Genomic DNA, 23,873 nt, shown 5'->3' on the forward strand with positions numbered 1-23,873 from the left:
GGTTGGGTTTCTATACTTATTACCTGGTTTGCTTTCTATACCTGTGTTACATCCCAGCACCTCTCTCAGTATCCCACGATCCCTTTATCCCTCAGGAATTCGTCCAATCCCTGTTTGAATCCCTGTACCGTACTCTGCCTGATCACTTCCTCCGGTAGCGCATTCCAGGTGTCCACGACCCTTTGGGTGAAAAAAAACTTCCTTGCATTTGTTTTGAACCTATCTCCCTTCAGTTTCTCCGAATGCCCCCTCGTACCTGTTGTCCCCTTCAGCCTGAAGAATCTGTCCCTATCCACCCTCTCTATGCCCCTCATGATCTTGAAGGTCTCTATCATATCTCCCCTGAGCCTCCTTTTTTCCAGAGAGAAGAGCCCCAGCCTATCCAACCTCTCGGCGTACGGGCAGTGTTCCAGCCCCCTTACCAGTTTCGTTGCTCTCCTTTGGACTCTCTCAAGTACCGCCATGTCCTTCTTGAGGTACGGTGACCAATATTGAACGCAGTATTCCAGATGTGGACGCACCATCGCTCGATACAATGGCATGATGACTTCCCGCGTCCTGGTTGTTATGCCCCTCTTTATGATGCCCAGCATCCTGTTGGCTTTTTTCGAGGCTGCTGCGCACTGCGCAGATGGCTTCAGTGATGCATCTACCAGCACACCCAAGTCTCTCTCTAGACTGCTGTCTCCCAGCAATGCCCCCCCCCCCCAATTTGTAGTTGAACAACGGGTTCCTTTTCCCTATATGCATGACCTTGCATTTTTCCACGTTAAAGCGCATTTGATAAAGTTCTCTGGGATTATTTGTTCTGGATTTTGCCGCAGATGGGTATTATGGGGAGCTTTCTGGCCGGGATCCGTTCACTTTACGAGCAGCCGACTGCACAGATTTTGGTGAATGGGGCGCTCACCTCCTCCTTTTCCCTAGCTCGAGGCACGCGTCAGGGATGTCCACTCTCTCCTATGCTGTTCGTGTTGGCCCTTGAACCTCTAGCGGCTAAGATCAGGCACACTACAGAACTGCGGGGTATACATCTGGGGACGCAAGAATTTAAAATTAATCTATTCGCTGATGATATGCTTATATTTTTGGGGGATGTAACTACGGGAGTGCCTGTACTAATTCAGCTTATCCAACAATTTGGCATGTTTTCCGGTCTGAGTATTAATTTTGAAAAATCGGAAGCTCTGGCGGTCAACTCACAATGTGCGGCTCATCATGACCCTTCCTTTCCATTAAAATGGTCTGGGGGTACGCTTAAATACCTGGGAGTGTTTTTGCATGCGGACCCTCGGGTGGTATATAGGAAAAATGTGCTGGATAAACTGGATGCGGTTGGAGTGCTTTGTAAGAGGTGGATGGATTTTCCGATTTCTTTTCTCGGTCGTATCGCTCTTATTAAGATGGTCCTCTTGCCAAAGTTGCTCTATCCTCTGCAAATGGTGCCTATGTGGGTCACATGTAGAGACATTAGGAAATATAAAGGTATTGTTTCATCTTTCATATGGCGATCTAAACGGGCGCGAATTGGTTACCAAAAGCTTATTAGAGAGCGGTCTCAGGGAGGTGTAAATCTCCCAGATCTCCGTCTCTATAACGTGGCGGCTCTGCTTCGATGGGAGCATGAAGCTTACACGGGTGAGACCAAGTTTGCCCCGCCGGGATTTTGGTCCTTGTTGGCGGCTCCGGTGTCGGTGTTTAATATCTTGAGACCCGGGGCTGGCTCTTGTGCTTCCTTGTTACGACCTTTGCGGACCGCTTGGGGTTGGTGGCGCAGGGAACTGGGGGGCTCGTCAGGCCCCTCTCCTTTCTTGGAGTTCGTGGCTAACCCTGCCTTCCCTGCAGGTAAGCATGTTTTCTTCGTGCGGGCTAGTCAATCTGGGTGCAGATTTATTGGCCAGCTTATAGAGTTGGGTTCGGGGCGAATGCCAGATTTTCCTGCATGTCAGGAACACTGGGCGTGGAGTGCAGGGTCCGTACTGTTCTATCTACAACTACGTAGTTATTGTTCTTCGCTTAGGTTGCCGTCCGGGTGGTTCCCTACTTTTTCCCCGTTGGACAGGGCTTTCCTTTCCCTCTCGCTTGAATTTAATTCGCTATCGGCTTGGTACAAGCTAGGGAGAGACTGGAGACCTGCTGAGGTTTTTCTGTCCCGGACGGCAGAGGGCTGGAGCTCTGAGTTGGGTGAGGAGGTTACGGCAGATGAGTTGTCTCAGTGTTTTGTGGATGGCGCGGGGGCGACTCCTAACGTTGCTTTACAGGAAATTCATCTTAAGATCTTGCATAGGGCATATATAACCCGCTGCGCCGGACATGCTATGGGCCTGTGGCCTGATGCCTTTTGTACCCGGTGCCCTGCTCTCAAGGGGACGCTGGTGCATCACTTTTTGGAATGCTCTTTGGTGGGATCGCTGTGGGTGCGTGTACTTCGAGAGGTGGAGGATGTTTTGGGGCGCTCCCTGGAATGGTCGTATAAGACTCTGCTGCTTGGTGTCACGGGTCCCCTGACTGAGGCTGGTATTAATGCGCCTCTGCAACGCTTTGTGCTGGTGGCTCTAGGGCTCGTTAAGAAGCTAATTTTACAGCACTGGGTGGGAAGTGTGTGCCCTACGTTCCAACAATGGAGAGCTAGTATGTCCCAGATGGCGGTATGGGAAAGGCAACGCAAGAAGGGTGCCACTAGCTGGCAATCAGTGGCTTATCTGGAGTGCTGGAACTCGTTCTAAGCTGGGTCGGTTTCTAAGGATGCAAGGGGGTGGGGGTGGGCGGATTGGGGGCGGTGGGAGGGAGGGAGGTTTGTTTTCTTGATGTTCTGTTAAAAATTGAAAATTGTGGACTTTCATGAGAGAGCTTTGTTTGATTGCTTGATCTCTTGCCTAGCTGTATTGCCTCTCTGATTATTGTTTCTATTGTGTTATCCCTTTTGGCTTGGTTGCTGATTGTATCTCTTGTGATTGGTTCCTACAATAAAAATATATTCAAAAAAAAATAAATTAGTGAGAATGTAGCCAGATGTGTCACGAATAACCATAAAGAGAAGAAAACAATTTCTTATCTTGAGACCAAGGGTCTTGCAGTTAGGTGCGACGTTTGTACTCGGATACCCCTGTAAACGTGTGATGATCTATCAAGGGAATAGATTTGTTTTGTGGTTTGTTTGCTTTTAACCTCAGCAGCTGATAAAGTTTATTTCTGCTAAAGAGCAAACTTAGTATAGTAAAACCTTGGTTTGCGAGCATTATTCATTCCAGAAGCATGCTTGTAATCTAAAGTACTTGTATATCAAAGCAAATTTCCCCATAAGAAATAATGGAAACTCAGACGATTTGTTCCAAAACCCAAAAACTTTAATACTATACGTACTTGTATTTCAAGACCTCGCTCATTTAGAACAGTTCCTACACTCTTGCAGCATCAGAGAGAGAAGAACCATCGGCTCAGTTGTGATGATGTGTTGCATGTATACTGTATGTATTCGTATTGCAAGACTTTGCTTGTTTAGAACAGTCACTACACTCTTGCAGCGTCAGAGAGAGAACCATCGGCTCATTTGCGATGTGTGTATACTGTATGTACTTGTATTTCAAGACATTGCTTGTATATCAAGTTAAAATTTAATCAAATGTTTTGCAAAACATTTGCAAACCAAGTTACTTGCAATCCAAGATTTTACTGTATTCTTGAGAGAATTTCTGTTCCAAGTTAGCTCAGTTTAATAAGGTTCTTGTTCCCTCTCAGCTACCATCTTTTATTTTCCTTCTACAGTTTGATTATAAAATTCAGTGAATGCATAGCTTTCTCCCCCCTCTAATTGAGGTCTAATTTTACAATCCAGTATATTTTATATTTGGGTTTAATTTTTTACCTTTATGATGAGAAAAATAAATTATTTTTGTTTCTCTTATGTAAATTTTTCATTACAGACTATTGTGTTATTTCAATGTTGGAACTGGTATTGTATTATTTCTTTGTTTTGACTAATAATTATGTCAAAAGTATAAAATGAAAATAAAGATTAAAAAAAATCCCAAAAAACAAACAAGCAGGGAGAAAAAAGATCTCTTTCCCTTTGCCAGGAGGCTCAGAAGGTTTGAAATTGGGCAGTTCTTCACAATATCTTTCTGAAAGCCATCTACATTCAAGGAGTGAAAACTTTTTAGCGAACAAATTGAGTCGTCTTCTACAGCTGCACGAATGGACATTCAGTTTTTTGCTTCTCCATCACATTTTTTCTCAAGTGGGGAACTCTTCTTTGCATCTCCCCACAAGAACAAACTGCCTCAATTTTGCTCCAGGATCTACTCTCCTCACCGCCTGAAGGCAAATGCTTTTCTTCTGGAATGGACGAACAAATTCCTGTATGCGTTTCCTCCATTCCCTCTAGTTCTCAAGACACTCGTCAAACTCAAACACGAACATGCCACCATGATTCTCATAGCTCCTCGGTGGCCCAGACAACCTTGGTTCTCCCTTCTACTTCAACTCAGCAGCAGGGAGCTACTACTTCTACCAGTTTTTCTGTCTCTGCTTACACAGAGTCGGGGTTCTGTACTTCATCCCAACCTACAGTCTCTGCACCTGACAGCTTGGTACCTTTCAACGTAACTGCCAACCTACATTTCTCTCAATCTGTCAAGGACATCTTAGAGGCTTCCAGGAAGCCTACTACAAGGCAATGCTACAATCAGAAATGGACTAGGTTTTCAGGTTGATGCGATCTTCATCACAAGGAGCCTCGGGCTACCTCCTTGTCTTCAGTTCTGGATTACCTGTTTCACTTATCTCAATCAGGGCTCAAATCAACATCCATTTCGAGTTCATCTCAGTGCAGTTGCTGCTTTTCATCAGGCGTTAGAGGGGAAACCTTTATCTGCTCATCCTGTGGTTTCCAGATTTATGAAAGGACTTTTCAATGTTAAACCACCTCTCAAACCGCCTCCAGTTCTTTGGGATCTCAATGTGGTTCTTGCTAAGTTGTTGAAGCCTCCATTTGAACCAATGTCTTCGGCTCATCTCAAATATCAAGTTTGGAAAGTGGTTTTTCTCATTGCTTTCACATCTGCTTGTAGAGTCAGTAAGCTACAAGCTTTAGTAGCGGACCCACCGTTCCCAGTATTCCATCACGACAAGGTGGTCCTTCGTATTCATCCTAAATTCTTAAACTCATCCTAAAAGTGGTTTCAGAATTTCATCACAATTAATCCATTGTACTTCCAGGTTGTTTTTTTTCCAAAGCCTCATTCTCATCCTAGAGAAACAGCTCTTCATACTTTGGACTGCAAGCGTGCTTTGGCTTTCTACTTACAAAGGACTAAGCCACAAAGATCATCTCCTCAACTTTTTGTCTCCTTTGATCCAAACAAGTTGGGACATCCAGTTTCCAAGAGAACCATCTCCAACTGGTTGGCTGCTTGCCTCTCTTTCTGCTATGCTCAGGCTGGACTGCATCTACAGGGTTGAGTCACAGCCTATAAAGTTAGAGCTATGGTGGCATCTGTAGCTTTCCTTAGATCTACTCCTATTGAGAAAATCTGCAAAGCTGCCACTTGGTCCTCGGTTCATACATTCACCTCTCATTATTGTCTGGATATTTTCTCCAGACGGGATGGCCACTTTGGCCAGGCAGTATTGCAAAATTTATTCTCCTGAATTACCAACGCTCCCACCATCCGATTCTGGTTAGCTTGGAGGTCACCCATAAGTGAGATTATGCTGCCTGCTTGTCCTGGGATAAAGCACGGTTACTTACCGTAACAGATGTTATCTAGGGACAGCAGGCAGATATTTTCACAACCCACCCACCTCCCCTGGTTGGCTTCTTAGCTAGCTATCTGAACTGAGGAGACGCGTGCCCTATATTGGGCGGAAAGGCACTCGCGCATGTGTGGTGCGGCAGTCGCAAACTTTCTAAAAGTTCTTCAAGCAAGTCTGCTTGTGAAGCTGTTCGCATCAGGGCTCCATGGTTGACATCGCCCATATGTAAGAATATTTGCTTGCTGTCCCTGGATAACGTCTGTTACGATAAGTAACTGTGTTTTTTGTAAACCTCCTTGATCTGCTTGTTCAGACTTGGTATTAAACATTAAAAATTGACACTAATATTGATTCTACAACACATCAAGGATAGATTTTAAAAACTCACTTTATTTTCGATTATCAAAAGTAATAACACAGTTAAGAGATTGCAGTTATTATATCAAGTGGACAAGATTTAAATTAACACATTTACAGGACTTGAAGAACATTTCAGCCACCTGTTTGAGGGCTGCAGTAGAGGACTTCAGGGACCACACATTGGAGACCACTGGCCTAATGGTTATGGCATCAGTCTTTGAACCTAGGAATCCAAGATCAATTCCCACTGTGGCTCATTTTGACTTAGACAATTGTGATAGCATAACATAGACAAGAGTTTTTCCCTGGGATTAGTAAAATGAAATCTTAATATTTTTTTTAGGATTCTCCCAGGTAATTGCGATCTGGATCGGCCACTGTTGAAAGCAGGATACTGAGCTAGATGGACTATTGTTCTGACCTAGTAAAGCTATTCTATGTTCTTATAATGAAATAACAAGAAAATTGACCCTGATCCCTCCACAAAGAGGACACGACCAAGAAACAAAAGGCTTGTGGAGAGTTCATGTTCAAGATGAAGGCTTTATTAAAACAAATAAATAATCCACATAAAAACGTCTAGGGCCTGAACCACTGGAAAACATTTGGACCCAACACGGTCCATGTTTCGACACAGTTGTCTTCTTCAGGGGTCTCTATTGGTCCTATAAACAGGCTTGTGGATTAGTTAAAACGGAAATCTCTGCGCTAAGACAAACTCAAAGCGAAAGGACTATCATCTTATAATGAACTACCCTCAGGAGTACTGATCAACGCTAAAAATAACAAATGAACTCCACATCAAAAAATATATATGGAGGAAAGAAGCTGAACAAAACTAAAACTTAAAAGAAAGCACACTGGCGTATAAGCATGCTGCAAACCAATAGAAATAGAGAGAAATGTTCAGTAACATTGGCAGCCAAAGCTGCCCTATCAAGGCTGCATCACAAGAGTAAAATTCTGACTTGTACATGTTCTAGTTACATCACAAAGAATCTCTCTCAAAAGTGCAATCAATAATTTCAATGTGACTGTTCCCAAACAAAAAACAGTGACTTGCAAAAAAATATTGTGCCCATTCATTAATTCAAAAACAAAAACTTAATTCTAATACACATGCTGCAAGAAATCATGCTAATTTAAGCATCATAAAAATACTTTTTAGCAATAACTTATCTGGCTGCTGGCCGCTAAAAATATTCTTGTCCGACAAGAGCCTCATTTCAAATTCTGCCTCAGGGCGTTGTTTTAGTTTCTTTGAAACGTGAAAAAATGTCATCAACAACGTGATTATGAGTATCAGTACCAAGGAAATACAATATTATTCACTAGTCTTATAGCCCGTTACATTAATGGGTGCTAGAATATATATGTGTGTGTGTCTTTATTTCTTTCTCTCTCTCCTTAGCCGCTTTCTTTCTTTCTGTCTTTCTTTTTCCTTGGCTGTCCATCACCACCCCCTTGCCTGCTCCCGCTGTCCATTGTCCCTTCCTTTTACCTCCCCTGTGTCCACCACCACCCCTTCACTGCTCTCCTTATGCAGCAGCAGCCCTTCTCCCTTTGTTTTACCTCCCCCCTGTCCAGCAGCACCTCTTTCCTTCTCCCCCTGTCCAACATTAGGCCTCCATTTCTTTTTCTTCACCCCCCCCTGTCCATCAGCACCTCTTTCCTTCTCCCCCTGTCCAGCAGTAGGCGTCCCTTCCTTTTTCTCCCCCCCCCCTCCTTATCCCTTTGATACACTTACCTTGCTCTGCCCCTGATCAGAGGTTCCCGACAGCCGCCCATTTGCACCCATTGGAAAAGTTCCCTCTGCCGCATCCCGCACCCCTCCTGACGCGACTCCCGCTGTCTGTCTGTCTCTGTCCCCGGCCCCCTTTGTCTGTCTTTCTGTGTATCTCCCTCTCAAGACTCTAGTCAAGCTGAAGTCGGAACGTGCCACCATGATTCTGATTGCTCCTCAGTGGCCCAGACAACTGTGGTTCTCCCTTCTACTTCAACTCAGCATCAGGGAGCCTCTACTTCTGCCAGTTTTTCCTTCTCTACTCACTCAGAGTCAAGGATCCTTGCTTCATCCCAATCTGCAGTCTCTACACTTAACAGCTTGGTACCTTTCTGCATAACAGACCCTTCTCAATTTTCTCGGTCTGTTCAAGATGTTTTCCTTGCTTCCAGGAAGCCGTCCACTCGTCAATGTTACGGCCAGAAGTGGACTAGATTTTCTGCTTGGTGTTCCACCCGTCAGCTTCATCCAATGTCTTCCTCCTTAGCTTCAGTTCTGGACTATTTGCTTCACTTGTCACAATCGGGCCTTCAATCTACATCTATTCGAGTCCATCTCAGTGCTATTGCTGCTTTTCATCAGCCTCTGGATGGGAAACCTCTCTCTGCACATCCCATGGTTTCCCGCTTTATGAAAGGGCTTTTTAATCTTCATTCACCTCTTAAACTGCCTCCTGTGGTTTGGGATCTTAATGTTGTTTTGGTTCAATTGATGAAACCTCCATTTGAACCTCTTGACAAGGCTCACCTCAAGTACCTCACTTGGAAAGCTGTATTCTTGTTTGCCCTCACTTCTGCGCGAAGGGTCAGTGAGCTGCAAGCATTAGTTACGGACCCACCTTTTACGGTTTTTCACCATGATAAAGTGGTCCTTCGCACACATCCTAAATTCTTGCCTAAAGTTGTTTCAGAATTTCACATTAACCAGTCTATTGTTCTGCCAGTATTTTTTCCAAAGCCACATTCTCATCCTGGGGAGGTGGCACTTCATACTTTGGACTGCAAACATGCCTTGGCTTTCTACCTCCAACGCACTCAGCCTCACAGAACATCTCCTCTTCTTACACTGGCACAGTCAATTGGATTCACCATCTTTGCCTATGCAGATGACATTCAATTACTTCACCCTGTCAATACCTCAAACACCTCAGAAATAAAAGATATCAACAATAAATTAGACGCAATAAGTGACTGGCTTCACACAAATAAGCTCTCTCTCAACATCGATAAATCCTGCGGCCTTCTACTTCCTATTAAAAACAGTGAGTCTCTATCAGGAAAGATCTTTATCAAATCCACTCCTATAAAAATCAAAACAAAAATAAAACTACTCGGAGTTATCATCGATAAGGACCTTACTTTTCACGATCACATCAGCTCGGTAGTAAAAATATGTTTCTACAAACTTTGCCTAATTGGTTCTCTAACTTCTATCCTAGACACAGATGCTATCAAAATTTTGGTTCATTCCTTAGTTATCTCCCACCTTGATTACTGCAACTCCCTATATAACGGACTCCTCCAAAAAGAAATCCGACGCTTACAATTAATCCAAAATACGGCAATAAAACTCATATACAAATTAGGTAAATATGATCATGTCACCCCTCTCTTGAAAGAAGCACATTGGCTTCCTATCACACATCGTATTACTTATAAAACTATCCTGCTCACCTTTAAAATAAAACTCTCATCAGCCTTCATATCTTGATAGGCTTCTCAATGCTCAACACGTACACTTAGATCAGCAGACCAGAATTTCCTTTCAATTCCCTCTATAAAAGACTTTTTCCACATCAGAAAAACAAATTTTTCAGTAGTTGCACCAACATTGTGGAATGCTCTGCCACATCAACTCCGACTCGAACAACAACTTGATAGATTCAAGATAAGCCTAAAGACTTTTTTATTTCGTGATGCTTTCACCTGCTCTTAAAGCATCTCCATCTTACTCAACCAACCGCTTTTATGAAGCGATCCCATCCTACATGTTTTATCCTCTCCCCCACCTTATCTCAATATTATATAAAAAAATATATATTTTTTTCTTTTTCTTCTAATTATGTAACTTTTCCCCTCCCTTCCCCTCTTACCCTCACCTTCAAGTTCGTCCAGTTAATGACCTTAATGTACACTTTTATTATCTTCTTTTATATATATAATTTATTATCTCTTAAATATTTTATTGTAAACCGGCCTACTAGAGTTGTCGGGGGTTTGTGCGATGGCGGCAGGAAGGAGTGGGCATCCCTCTCACTGCCGGGGGGTGTTTGTTTAATGGCAGCGGGGGGAGGGAATGGGCATCCCTTCTGCCGATCTTGGATTCAGGGTCACTCTCTATTTATTTATTTATTTTTAAATTGGGGTGGGGGGAGTCTGAGCTGTCAAATCTTACTTTCCTGGCAGTGCCTGAGCCAATCAGCACTCAGGCACTGATTGGAAACTAAGGCTATGACAGCTCAGACCCTGCCGGAAAAATTTGCCCGCAAATTTGCTACAATGAAGTTAGGGAATCGCCCGGTGATAATAGAGAATCTCACGGAGAGCTCATTTTAATATTAATGACCTCATTGTGTGGCAGAGTTGGAAACAGCTAGGAAGCTCAGTGAGCCATTCTGATAATCGGCCGGTAAATACTGCCCCGCTAAACCGGCTGGAGCAAGTTTAGTGACTGCGTTAAAGGCACGTTAGGTTTAGAGAATCTTCCCCAGAGTATTAATCTTATTGCGATGTTCAACAAGTCATGTCCTCATATGTCTGCCCAACATACAATTTCTTACAAGGGCATACTATCACATATATGACCCTTTTAGATTTGTATGAAGTCTGATGTCTTAGCTAATTTTTTTTTTACCACTCATAGGATGAATCCATTCAGACGATTGGATAGTGTTAGCACAAAAGTCACAATGACCACACGCTTCATGAGAGCCTTCCATGGTGACATCATCTTGGTCCACCATAGTCTTCAATGGTCGTTCTCTCACATTTCTTCCTTGTGCAAAGGCTATGCAAGGTCCAGATTCAAATACTGTGTGCAATTTTAAAACATGCCTATGCTGATGAATAATAAGGGCCATTTTATAGGTCCATACTGAATAATTCAATACACATAGATGTTTATCCATATTAGCTGAAATCTGTAGAGACAGATCTCTATCGGCATGTAGGGCACGATTATAAACTTTTTAAATCACTCCAGAAGGGTATCCCTTAGCCAGAAAACTTCTCTACAAGCTTCTGGGCTTGAGATTTAAACTCATCAGCAGACGAACATATTCTTCTGATCCTCAAAAATTGGCCAACTGGTATAGCCTTCATTAAACAACAAGGATGACAACTTTTATATTGTAAATAATTATTTTTATCAACTGTTTTGGTAAAACTGAAGTCTGCAAACTTCCTTGTTGTTTGATAATTAATGTATCTAAAAAGATATCATTTAAGAAACTTTTTATATGAAAATTGTCTGAATGGAACCAGTGTCATATCATACAAAGTTTTGAATCATCAGAGTATGAGCGTTTTAATTTACAGTGATGGAATAGTTTTGAACTAGAGATCAATGATTAATAAAGTTTTGTGAAAGATGACATCATATCATTGATCATTGATGACATCATATCATTTGTTTCATTTAAAAGAGTAGTTCCTGATGAATTTGATAAGTCCTTCAAATATACAAGTGGTTTTTTAAAAGAAACTAAAATGCTGTGGTCTGCTTGAGTTTGAATATGTCCCTGAGGTAGAATTCGAAACAAGACTCTTGTCAGACAAGAATATTTTTACTGGCCAGTAGCCAGATAAGTTATTGTTAAAAAGTATTTTTATGATGCTTAAATTAACATGTTTTTGCATTAGAATTAAGTTCTTGTTTTTGAATTAGAGTATGGGCACAATATTTTTTTTAGAAAGTCACTGGTTTTTGTTTGGACAATCACACTGAAAGTATTGATTGGTGGCACATTTGAGAGAAAGAGATTATTTGTGATATAACTGGAGCATGCACAGGTCAGAGTTTTACTCTGAGGCAGCCTTGATAGAGCAGCTTTGGCTGCTGATGTTACTGAACGTTTTTCTCTAGTTCTATTGGTTTGCAGCGTGCTTATATGCCAGTGTACTTTCTTTTGTTTTAGTTTTGTTCAGTGTCTTTCCTACATGTATTTTTTGATGTGAAGTTCATTTGTTATTTTTAACTTACTTTGAAATAGACATAGAGAAAGCCACTACTTGTCTCTGGGTTAACCTGCATGGGTGACCATGATTAAAACCCAAAGTTCAATGAGCATGGGGAGGCCAGATTAATTGATAATGGTGTAGATCAGGGGTGTCCAACCTTTTGGCTTCCCTGGGCTGCATTGGACGAAAACATTTTTTCTGGGGCCGCACAAACATTAACACTAGCTGATGAGCAAAAAAAAAAGGTTGAGCAGGTCCCAAATTTGCAATCACTAATATAGCAGATGTACCTATTTAATAATAAACCTTCATTAAAGGGACACTGTAGAGAGGAACCAAAAAATCAGTAATACTTACACTGACTGAGTGATCCTCCATATGCACCGCTGACAGTGGGAGCAGCCACAGGTTTCCATATTCCCACTCTAATGAGCAGGGATGTGCGCTCCTGGTTTTCCCATTCACTTCTATTACAGCTACGGTGAGCCTCATCAGAGCGGGGATGCTGAATCAGCTGTCAGCGGTGCACATGGAGGATCATTCAGTCAGGTAAATATTACTGCTTTTTTGGACCTCCCACTTTTAACTTAGGCCAGATATGGGCAATTCCAGTCCTTGAGGGTCGGAATCCAATTGGGTTTTCAGGATTTCCCCAATGAATATGCATGAAATCTATTTGCATGCACTTCTTTCAATGCATATTCATTGGGAAAATCCTGAAAACCCGATTGGATTCCGGCCCTCGAGAACCGGAGTTTCCCATGTCTGGCTTAGGCTCACTCAAAATGAACATCTCCCCTGCTGTAGCTAGTAGGGATCCCCCAAGCCTCACCAACTGACGGCCACATCCTCCCCCTCCAACTTCCCAAATTCTGCAGCTGGCAGCAATATTGCAGAGCTGCTGCCTTCCCTCCTCCCTACCCTACCCCACCCCCTTGGCTTTCGTGCATTCATGAAATCAGTGGCAGCTTGAGGATATTGCCATTGGCTGCAAAGCTTGGAGATTTTGGGTTGCCAGACTGGAGAAAGATGTCTTCAGTTGGCAGGGCTTGGGAATCCCCACTAGCTCAAGTATTTATAAATTGCACTCAGGCAAGGAAAAACTTTGGTGCCCATCCACTAATTTTGGGTTCCAGTCCCTCCCCCAAATCAGCTGTATATGATTACACCACTAAATACAAAAATAATTGTGATGCACATATCCCAAAGCTAACATATTCCAGTTAATAAATTCAATATAAAACAATTTTTTCTACCTTGTTGCTGGATATTTTGTTTTTCCATCATCTTGGTCCCAGTTTCTCTTTCTTCTTTTAGTCTATTTTCAACTAATTCTCTTTCCAGTGTCTGCTGTCTATTTTTTTTTCTCCTCTTCTCTCTTGTTCCATTTCCTCCTTATGCCTGTCTCCAACGTATTGAATTTTCCCTTTCAGCTTTCTTAACTTTTTCTTTTCTGCCTCTGTCCACTCAAATCTTGCCTTCTTTCTCACCCTTCTTTTTAAATGTTCAGCTACCTCTCAATTCTCCATCTTCTTTCAGTCTCTAGCTCTCCCATTTCCCATCTCACTCCTTTCCCAGCCTCCTATTTTCTTTTATCTACTCCCCGTTACCACATTTATACCACTGTACTCACTGCTCTCTCACTAATCTTGTCATCTCCCTTTTGACCTCATCCACATGGCTAACCACTTTCAGAATCCCTCTCCCTCTCTCCACTGGTCAGGCTATAACTCCCTGCCCACCATCTCTCTCTCTGTCCTCTGTTTCTGTCCCCATAAGCTCTCCCCCCGCCACACACCCAATCTGGCACTTCTTTTAATACCCTCCCCCTCTGTACTTTAAAAAAAACCAAAACGGTCCAGGAGGCTTCCTCAGCCCAGCATGTTCTCCCCCTTCTCTCCACACCCATGCATCTCTACCTCACTCCTCTCTCACCACCATGTCCAATAATGCTCTCTCTCTCCCTCCTCTCTCTGCCTAACAGTTCTCCTCTTTCTTCATCTCTCCATGTTTACCATCTCTTTCCTTCTCTGACACCCAATTCTCCCTATTCCCTCCCTCACATCAGCATCTCTTTCCCTCACTCCTTCCATTCTTCCATCCTGTGGCTCATGCTCCCCCTCCCTCTTTCCCTTCATTCTGTGTCCTAAGTTCATGTCACTCCCTCCCTCCCTCCTTCCTTTCATCATTTTTCCTAAGTTTGTTCTCCTTCTCTCTCAAGTCCCAACACACCCTTCTCCCTCCCTCCCTCCCTTCCTTCTGTGCCACGGGTGTTTACCTTCAGGCCAGCTCCTTTCTCACTACTAGTCATTTTTCTGCTCAAAGCCGTGAGCAGCGGCTCCTATGCGCCTCCTGCGGCTGATCTGGAAGCCTTCTCTCTGACGTCGCGATGTCAGAGGGAACGTTTCCAGGTCAGCTGCAGGAGGCACGTAGGAGCCGCTGCTCACAGCTTTGAGCAGAAAAATACTGCAGCAAGACGGAGGAGGGAACTGGTCAGAAAGTAAACACCCGGGGGCGGCAGAGGAAAACGCTGCATCACCTTCAAGCTGAGCCGTACAAAACGCCACATCGCCCTCGAGCTGGGCCACCCAAAATAACTCCTTGGGCCACAAGTTGGACACCCCTGGTGTAGATTATTTTTAAAAACTGCTAATTAGATATGGAAAGGTTATTGGATGTTAGCTTGTGTAAAATCCTAGAGGAAGATGGCAAAGCTTGAAATGGAGATCCAGCAGCAGTGGCAGAGGCAGTAGTGCTTTAGCAGACTCCAAGGATGCTTGAGACCGATATGGAGGGCATTTGGAGAAAAGGATTAAAATATATAGGCTCCCTCCCCTATGTTTATCTCCCAAACTGAAATAATTACAACTATAACTGAATAGGCTAAATTGGGACAATGTGCCATCTTCTGCTGTTGTAGGTTGGATTATTATGTACAGTATATGTGAGTGAATTTTTTTTTGGGGGGGTGTGTTTTAACTTTTGTTACCTGTAGTTCTTATTTGACTTAATTTTTTTTTGTTAACATTAACAGATAGTCTGATGGTGTCATGAGCAGCGAGAGAGACAGACAAAACACAGCTTGCGAAGTTATCCCCTCTCTTCAGTGATGCAGAGCATTCTGTGTTGGGGAGGGAAATAAAGGTGCTATTTAACTAGCAAGAGTCAGGCACTAGGACTTGGAAAGCCACACAGAAGCAGCAGCATCTAATGAAAAACCCTCAGGTCTAGACAGCTAGAGACCTTTTGTGGTGATAAAAAGACTTTTTAGAGTTCCATCTACTAACTTTATAACTACCTTCACTCCTCCTCCCCCCCCCCTGCAGATATGAGGACGGCATACTCCTATCAAGTTAATTTGGGTTTCCGAGTGGTCTGTCTGCACCTGAAGGGGTATTCTTATTACAGCATAGCACAGGCACTGTGCCAAAAGATTTCTACCATTCAGTATATCCTGAGATACTGGAAGAGTCACGGAATCGTTCCCCATCACCAGCGTGGGAAGAATCTGTGTCCAGCTCCGCCCCTTGCCCACAACCAGGCTTTGCATAATAACACACAACCAAAAGGAAGAGAGAAGGCATCGCATAGTGACCTAAAGTATCTACATGGAAGAACAGCAGAAGAGATGACATATGGTGACACAAAGTTTCCGGCTCTGGCAAGAAAGAGAGCAAGAAGTTTATTGCCTAGTGATACAGATGTTCCAACAAGGAAATCACAAGAAGCAGGGCCTCTGATGCACGAGAAAAGGGCTTCATCCCATGGCATCACAGAAAACTCTACGTATCAAAGGGAAGGAGGTGGTAGAAGGACATTGTGTAACATCTCAGAAGCTCTGGGACAGCAAGGGAAAAGGCAGAGAAAAAAAATCCAACAGAACCGGAAGCCTTGCAGGAAGTTCTGCTCTAGCTGGCGGAAAGAGTACCTGATGGATTACAATAGTAACACAGGCCAGATGGTGTGCATGGTATGTGAGAAGACACTGGTTACGGTACGTCTGGCCACCATAACGCGCCATATCCAGGATTGCCACTCTGATACCCTCAACTTGCCCCACCAGGTGCGCAAGACAATCTTGAACAGCTGGAAGCTGCGAAAGCCCCAGTTGCTGATGGAGCCCAAAGACAAGAAGCCTCTGCCTGAGAAAATAGGTACAGTAACAAGGAGAGGGCTGTCATATCATTCTATAGTTGCCTTTACCGTATTTTCACGCATATAACGCGCGCGTTATACACGATTTTACAAACCGTGTATAATCATGCGCGTTATATGCGTGAGCGCATTATCCCCTTTTTTTAACATAGTTCCCCCCGATGTCCGATTCCCCCCCCCCCCCGCAGGACCGCTCGCACCCGCACCCCGAAGGACCGCTCGCGCTGGAACACGCACCCCCACCCCGAAGGACCGCTTGCACCCCCACAGCCTCCCCACCCCTCCCCCATCATGTAGAAGTTTCCTACCGTCGTCCTGCTGCTTTCTCTGCCGGCAGTCCTGCCCCTTCTCTTAGCCCTGCGTCTACGCTGCTTCCTCTTCCGGCGGTCCCGCCCTTTCTCTGATGTCGTATTTTCATTCATATACCGCGCACCTGTGTAAAACGCACACACGGGTATAGCGCGCGGGGAACTGTAATTTATGTAAATAAATTTTTATATACCGCGCACACCTGTATACCGCGCATGCCGCCCCCAACTCTCCCGTCGCTGCCCGACTCTCCTTTCGCCTGACTCTCCTCTGGCCAGCCCGTCTCTCCTTTAGCCCGCCCCGACTCTCCTCTGGCCAGCCAACTCTCCTTTAGCCCGCCCCGACTCTCCTCTCCCCCTTGAAGTCCTGTCTCCACCCTGAAAGCCTGATGCCCCCCTGACGTCCGATTCACCCCCCCCCCCCGCAGGACCGCTCGCACCCGCACCCCGAAGGACCGCTCGCGCTGGAACAAGCACCCGCACCCCCACCCCGAAGGACCGCTCGCACCCCCACAGCCTCCCCACCCCTCCCCCATCATGTAGAAGTTTCCTACCGTCGTCCTCGGGCGGGACCACCGGAAGAGGAAGCAGTGTAGACGCAGGGCTAAGAGAAGGGGCAGGACCGCCGGCAGAGGAAGCAGCAGGACGATGGTAGGAAACTTCTACATGATTGGGGGGGGAGGCTGTGGGGGTGCGAGCGGTCCTTCGGGGTGGGGATGCGGGTGCGTGTTCCAGCGCGAGCGGTCCTTCGGGGTGCGGATGCGAGCGGTCCTGCGAGGGGGGGGCATCAGGCTTTCATGGTGGGGACAGGACTTCAAGGGGGAGAGGAGAATCGGGGCGGGCTAAAGGAGAGTGGGCTGGCCAGAGGAGAGTCGGGGCGGGCTAAAGGAGAGTCGGGGCGGGCGAAAGGAGAGTCGGGGCGGGCTAGAGGAGAGTCGGGCTGGCCAGAGGAGAGTTGGGGCGGGCGAAAGGAGAGTCGGGGCGGCATGCGCGGTATACAGGTGTGCGCGGTATATAAAAATTTATTTACATAAATTACAGTTCCCACACATGCCGTAAACAAGAAGTTAAGTCAGAGGAGATGGAATGTGAGAAAGTGAAGATAAGGTTCTAGGGCAATTAAATTACTTTAATTTCTGCAGTAAGCCCTATAGGAGCAATGGGGGGGTCTTAAAATTTGAGCAGCTAGAGTGAGGAAATCAAGTGGGGATTTATATGGTATAGCTAGTTGCAGGGGGTAATTGGAAGGATGCAGTGAGGCAAGGGGGGTAGTCATGATGCAGACCTGATAGTCACAGCTGAAGATATAGTTATTGTCTACTATCTCATATTCAACTTATAACTATACCTGCTGCTCAGACATCTTCTCATTTTAGATCTAATACTGGTATTTCCTTCCATCAGACATGCTTACTATAAAAGCTTTTATAGTTCATTTAACTAGCAACCCAACAAAATTTGGAATTCTATTCCACTTCAAATATAAACATTAACAGATTATTTGTTCTTTTGAAAAGCCCTTAAAATGCATATTTTTAACAAATATTTTAAATTGTGATTTTATGTTATGACTTTGTGTATACAACCCGCTTAGACTCCTTGCTGATACAAGTGGGATATAAATACTGACAATAGAATGAGGGTGGGCCTGTCGCTATATAATTCCTCTCCCATGTCTGGTGCACAGGGCTTACAAGTCCTGACAAGTGGGTTAACTTCCCCTAACTTCAAGCTGTGCAGAAGTAATCAAACTCTTTTTTTTCTAGCTCTGCCTCCTCCTTCATTGGGCTGTACTGCATCTCTTCAGTTTTTCCTTTTGCACTTGACCTGGAAGGTGTCTTTATCCCAGGACAAGTAGGCAGCATATTCTTAACTGATGGGTGACGGCACCGACGGAGCCCCGGTACGGACAATTTTAGAGTGATTGCACTCTAAGAACTTAGAAAGTTCTAGTTAGGTCGCACCGCACATGCGCGAGTGCCTTCCCGCCCGATGGAGGCGCGTGGTCCCCAGTTTTTTAGTTTCCGCGGAGCTAAGAAGACGCGTTGAAAAACTTCTCCTTGCCTTCCCACTCGCGCGTTTTTTCATTGAGAGTTTCTCTCTCTTCTTTCTTTTTATTTTCCTTCTTTTCAAATTTAAAAAAAAAAACACATTTCTTTTTCAAGTTTAAGTTTCAAGTTTAATAATAAATTTTGATTGTACGCAATATCCAGTATTTCAATGTGTCTTACATAATTCTAATATACAATAAAATCCAGGGATGACAAATACAAATAAGTCATAGTTATACAGACTAATCATTTTGTTCTATTAATACAAACTGGAACAAATAGGTAAAGGGTGGAAATACAATTTATAAAATTAAAAAAAAAACAACATTTAAGGTTTGCACACAAGGATAGGGTCATTTGAGAGAGAATATAAAAAGAATTGATTGAAAAGGCGTTAATTATTTTGAAAAAAAAAATAAAAAATTAGGTAATGTTGAGAAAGATTTAGCGGAGGCCGTCTTTACCTTCATGCCCCCGCAGCTGGGCTTTAAGAAGTGTCAACAGTGTGCACGTCCCATCTCCCTGACCGACCCCCACAATTAGTGTCTACAGTGCCTGGGTCCGGATCACAGGGCTTCTACTTGCGCCCGTTGCGCTTCTCTTAAAAAGCGCCCAATGGTCCCAGGCGATGGATCCTTGTTCGCGACACATATCTGTGACATCGTCTCTTCGACAGTCTCTGCAATGGTGGTTGAAATCTTCCAATCTCTCCAGAGGCCTTCTGTTCCATCTGCCTCCTCATCATCTAGTCATCACCACAGACGCATCCTCATATGCCTGGGGAGCTCACTTGAACGATTTCCAAACTCAAGGTCTTTGGACTGCCCAGGAAAAGAAACATCACATCAATTTCCTGGAACTCAGAGCAATGTTTTATGCCCTCAAGGCTTTTCAGCATCTCCTCTTTCCTCAAGTACTACTACTCTGCACAGACAATCAAGTTGCAATGTACTACATCAACAAACAGGGAGGGACGGGCTCTCGCTTGTTATGTCAGGAGGCCCAAAAGATTTGGTCATAGAAACATAGAAAGATGACGGCAGAAAAGGGCTATAGCCCATCAAGTCTGCCCACTCTACTGACCCACCCCATTAAGTCAGAGTGCTGCTCGACCCACGTAGAGATCCCACGTGGATGTCCCATTTATTCTTAAAGTCGAGCACGCTAGTGGTCTTGATCACCTGCACCGGTAGTTTGTTCCAGTGATCCACCACCCTTTCTGTGAAGAAATATTTCCTGGTGTCACCACCAAATCTCCCTCCTCTGAGTTTGAGCGGGTGCCCCCTTGTGACTGAAGGTCCCTTAGGAAAGAATATGTCGTTTTCCACCTCGACATGACCTGTGACGTACTTAAATGTCTCAATCATGTCACCCCTCTTCCTGCGCTCCTCTAGAGAGTAGAGCTGCAACTTGCCCAGTCTTTCCTCGTATGAGAGACACTTGAGTCCAGAGACCATCCTAGTGGCCATTCGCTGGACTGACTCAGCTCGAAGTACATCTTTACGGTAATGTGGCCTCCAGAATTGAACACAGTACTCCAGATGAGGTCTCACCATGGCTCTGTACAGTGGCATTATGACTTCAGGTTTACGGCTGACGAAGCTTCTATTGATACATCCCATCATTCGCCTTGCCTTGGATGAGGCCTTCTCTACTTGTTTGGCAGCCTTCATGTCTGCACTGATGATTACTCCCAAGTCCCGTTCTTCTGAAGTCGAAGCTAGTGTTTCTCCATTCAAGGTGTATGTTCTGCATGGATTTCTGCTGCCGAGATGCATCACCTTACACTTCTTTGCATTGAAGCCCAGCTGCCATGTTGAGGACCAGTTTTCCAACTTGATCAGATCCTGCGTCATACCATCCGTGAGATCGCTTTCACCTACTATATTACACAGTTTGGCGGCGTTGGCAAACAGCGCTACTTTTCCCTGAAGCCCTCGGGTCAAGTCCCTTATGAATATGTTAAAAAGGGATGGTCCCAGGACAGCCCTGCGGCACTCCGCTAGTCACCTCCGATGTCTTAGAGAGGGTGCCATTGACCACCACCCTCTGAAGTCTTCCACTCAGCCAATCATTGACCCATGCAGTTAGTTTCTCACCTAACCCCATCGATTTCATCTTGTTTAATAGTCTACGGTGTGGGACACTGTCAAACGCTTTACTGAAATCCAAGTACACTATGTCCAGAGACTCTCCCAAGTCTAGCTTTTCTGTCACCCAGTCAAAGAAGCTGATAAGATTGGATTGACATGACCTGCCCCTAGTGAATCCATGTTGACAGGGATCCCTCAGATTCCCCTCATCCAATTTCCCTTTAAGTAGAGTTTCCATGAGTTTACACACTATTGTTACTATGTTACTATTGTTACTATGTATGTTACTATGTATTGATGTGAGACTTACTGGTCTGTAATTCGCAGCCTCCGCTCTGCAACCCTTTTTGTGCAGAGGAACAACGTTGGCAGTTTTCCAGTCCAGGGGGACTCTCCCGTACTTAGGGAGAGATTGAAGAGCATGGCCAAAACATCGCATAGCTCTCTGAGCACTCTTGGGTGCAGATTGTCCGGTCCCATGGCTTTGTTCACCTTGAGTCTTGACAGTTCTCTGTAAACATCAGCTGGTGTGAACTCAAACTTCTGAAATGGGTCATCCATGCTTTGCTTTGCATCCAGCCGAGGCCCGTGCCCTGGTGCCTCGCAGGTAAAGACTGAACAGAAGTAATCATTCAGTAGTTTGGCTTTATCGGAGTCAGTTTCCACATAATTCCCGTCTGGCGTTCTAAGGCGTACTATCCCGGCTGTGTTCTTTTTCCTGTCGCTAATGTACCTGAAGAAGGATTTGTCCCCTTTCTTGATGTTTTTCGCTAGAGTTTCTTCCATACGAAGTTTGGCCTTCCTGACTGCTGTTTTGACCGCTGCAGACTTTGTCCTGTATTCAGTGTTCGCCATTTATTCCTGAAAGCTGTCTACATTCAGGGAGAGCAGAATTCCTTAGCAGACAATCTCAGCAGAATTCTCCAACCCCACGAATGGACTCACGATCCCATGACCCTCCAGTCCATTTTCGCTCAATGGGGCACTCCTCAGGTGGACCTTTTTGTGGCTCTTCACAATCATCAACTGCCCCAATTTTGCTCCAGACTCTACTCCCCTCACCGTCTGGCAGCAGATGTTTTTCTCCTGGATTGGACCAATCTATTCCTTTATGCCTTTCCTCCTCTACCTCTCATGTTGCGAACCTTGTTCAAGCTCAAGAGGGAACAAGCCACCATGATTCTCATCGCTCCATGGTGGCCCAGGCAACATTGGTTCTCCCTTCTACTTCAACTCAGTTCCAGGGAGCCCATACTTCTTCCACTGTTTCCTTCTCTGCTTACTCAGCATCAGCAGTTCCTCCTACATCCCAACCTGCAGTCTCTGCACCTGACAGCTTGGTTTCTTTCGGGCTGACCTCGGCTCACTCACTTCTTTCTCAGCCTGTCCGTTCTATTCTTGATGCTTCCAGGAAGCCGGCCACTCTTCAATGTTATCAACAGAAGTGGACCCGGTTTTCTTCCTGGTGCCTTCTGCATCATCATGATCCAACTTCAATAACAGTAGAACTAGTGTTGGATTATCTTCTTTGTTTGTCTAACTCTGGTCTCAAGTCTACTTCTATCAGAGTCCACTTCAGTGCCATTACTGCTTTTCATGAGCCATTTCACGGAAAACCTCTTACTGCTCAACCTTTGGTTTCCAGATTCATGCAGGGGCTTTTCAATGTGAAACCACCTCTCAAGCCCCCTCCTGTTGTCTGGGATATTAATGTGGTTCTTTCCGCCTTAATGAAGCCTCCTTTTGAACCATTGGCCACAGCTCATTTCAAATTTCTCACTTGGAAAGTGGTCTTCCTTATTGCTCTCACCTCTGCCAGGAGGGTCAGTGAGTTGCATGCACTAGTTGCAGATCCACCTTTCATTGTCTTTCACCATGACAAGGTGGTTCTGCGTACATATCCAAAGTTTCTCCCTAAGGTTATATCTGACTTTCATCTTAACCAGTCCATTGTCCTGCCTGTATTCTTCCCGAAACCTCATTCTCATCCTGGAGAACAGGCTTTGCATACTTTGGACTGTAAGCGTGCTTTGGCTTACTATTTAGTCCGCACTAAGCCTCACCATTCATCTCCTCAACTTTTTCTGTCTTGATCCCAATAAATTGGGTCATCCTGTTTCTAAACGTACGATGTCCAATTGGCTTGCTGCTTGCATCTCGTTCTGTTATGCTCAGACCGGACTGCCACTGGAAGGTTCTGTCATGGCCCATAAGGTTCGAGCTATGGCAGCATCTGTGGCTTTCCTCAGATCAACTCCTATTGAGGAAATCTGCAAGGCTGTTACTTGGTCCTCAGTTCATACTTTCACATCTCATTATTGTCTGGATGCATTCTCCAGACGGGATGGACACTTCGGCCGATCTGTTTTATAAAATTTATTTTCCTAATGACCAGCCTTCCTTCCATCCCTCTTTTTGTTAGCTTGGAGGTCACCCATCAGTTAAGAATATGCTGCCTGCTTGTCCTGGGATAAAGCACAGTTACTTACCATAACAGGTGTTATCCAGGGACAGCAGGCAGATATTCTTACGTCCCACCCACCTCCCCGGGTTGGCTTCTTAGCTGGCTTATCCTAACTGGGGACCGCGCACCTCCATCGGGCGGGAAGGCACTTGCACATACGCGGTGCGGCCTAACTAGAACTTTCTAAGTTCTTAGAGTGCAATCACTCTAAAATTGTCCGTACCGGGGCTCCGTCGGTGCCGTCACCCATCAGTTAAGAATATCTGCCTGTTGTCCCTGGATAACACCTGTTATGGTAAGTAACTGTGCTTTCTGATCTGCTTTGAGAAGTTTTGTTATTTTCAGGTTTTTTTAATCCAAATTCTGAGGCTTTTGGTGCTCAAGAAGTTCCCATTAGCCTTGGGGCAGCTCTGCCTGAGCGAAGAGGCAGACCCTCTGAGTAGCAGACTGCAGCTAAGAGGGCAACCCATGACGGAACCTGTTTAGCTGGCCTGCACTAACTTTTAAGGAGCTCGGGGTCCATGGGGGTTTGAGATTTCAGTCCAGCTTCAGCCCATCTGGCAGCCCAAAGATCGCAGTGTCCTGGTCTTGGTTTATGTTTGTTTCAGGCATATACAAAGTATCCAACTGCAGTGTGAGGTAGAGCAGGCAATAACACCAGTGCAGCACAGCATCATGAGGCTATTATAGCCTATGGGAAAATCAGGAGGGGGGGGCTCAGGATTGC

General features: G+C 44.9%; 1 protein-coding gene across 4 annotated transcripts in view; it reads left to right on the forward strand.

Annotated features, from left to right (window-relative positions):
* Positions 1–23,873, forward strand: part of LOC117365011 — a 127,806-nt gene that overhangs the window by 94,442 nt on the left and 9,491 nt on the right. For all 4 annotated transcript variants that reach the window (XM_033954832.1, XM_033954833.1, XM_033954834.1 and 1 more), the window contains one exon: positions 15,402–16,229. In XM_033954832.1, coding sequence (XP_033810723.1) covers positions 15,402–16,229 — 828 coding nt within the window. The remainder of the gene's footprint in view (positions 1–15,401; positions 16,230–23,873) is intronic.

The sequence above is a fragment of the Geotrypetes seraphini genome, chromosome 8, assembly GCF_902459505.1.
Source record: "Geotrypetes seraphini chromosome 8, aGeoSer1.1, whole genome shotgun sequence".
Lineage (NCBI taxonomy): Eukaryota > Metazoa > Chordata > Amphibia > Gymnophiona > Dermophiidae > Geotrypetes > Geotrypetes seraphini.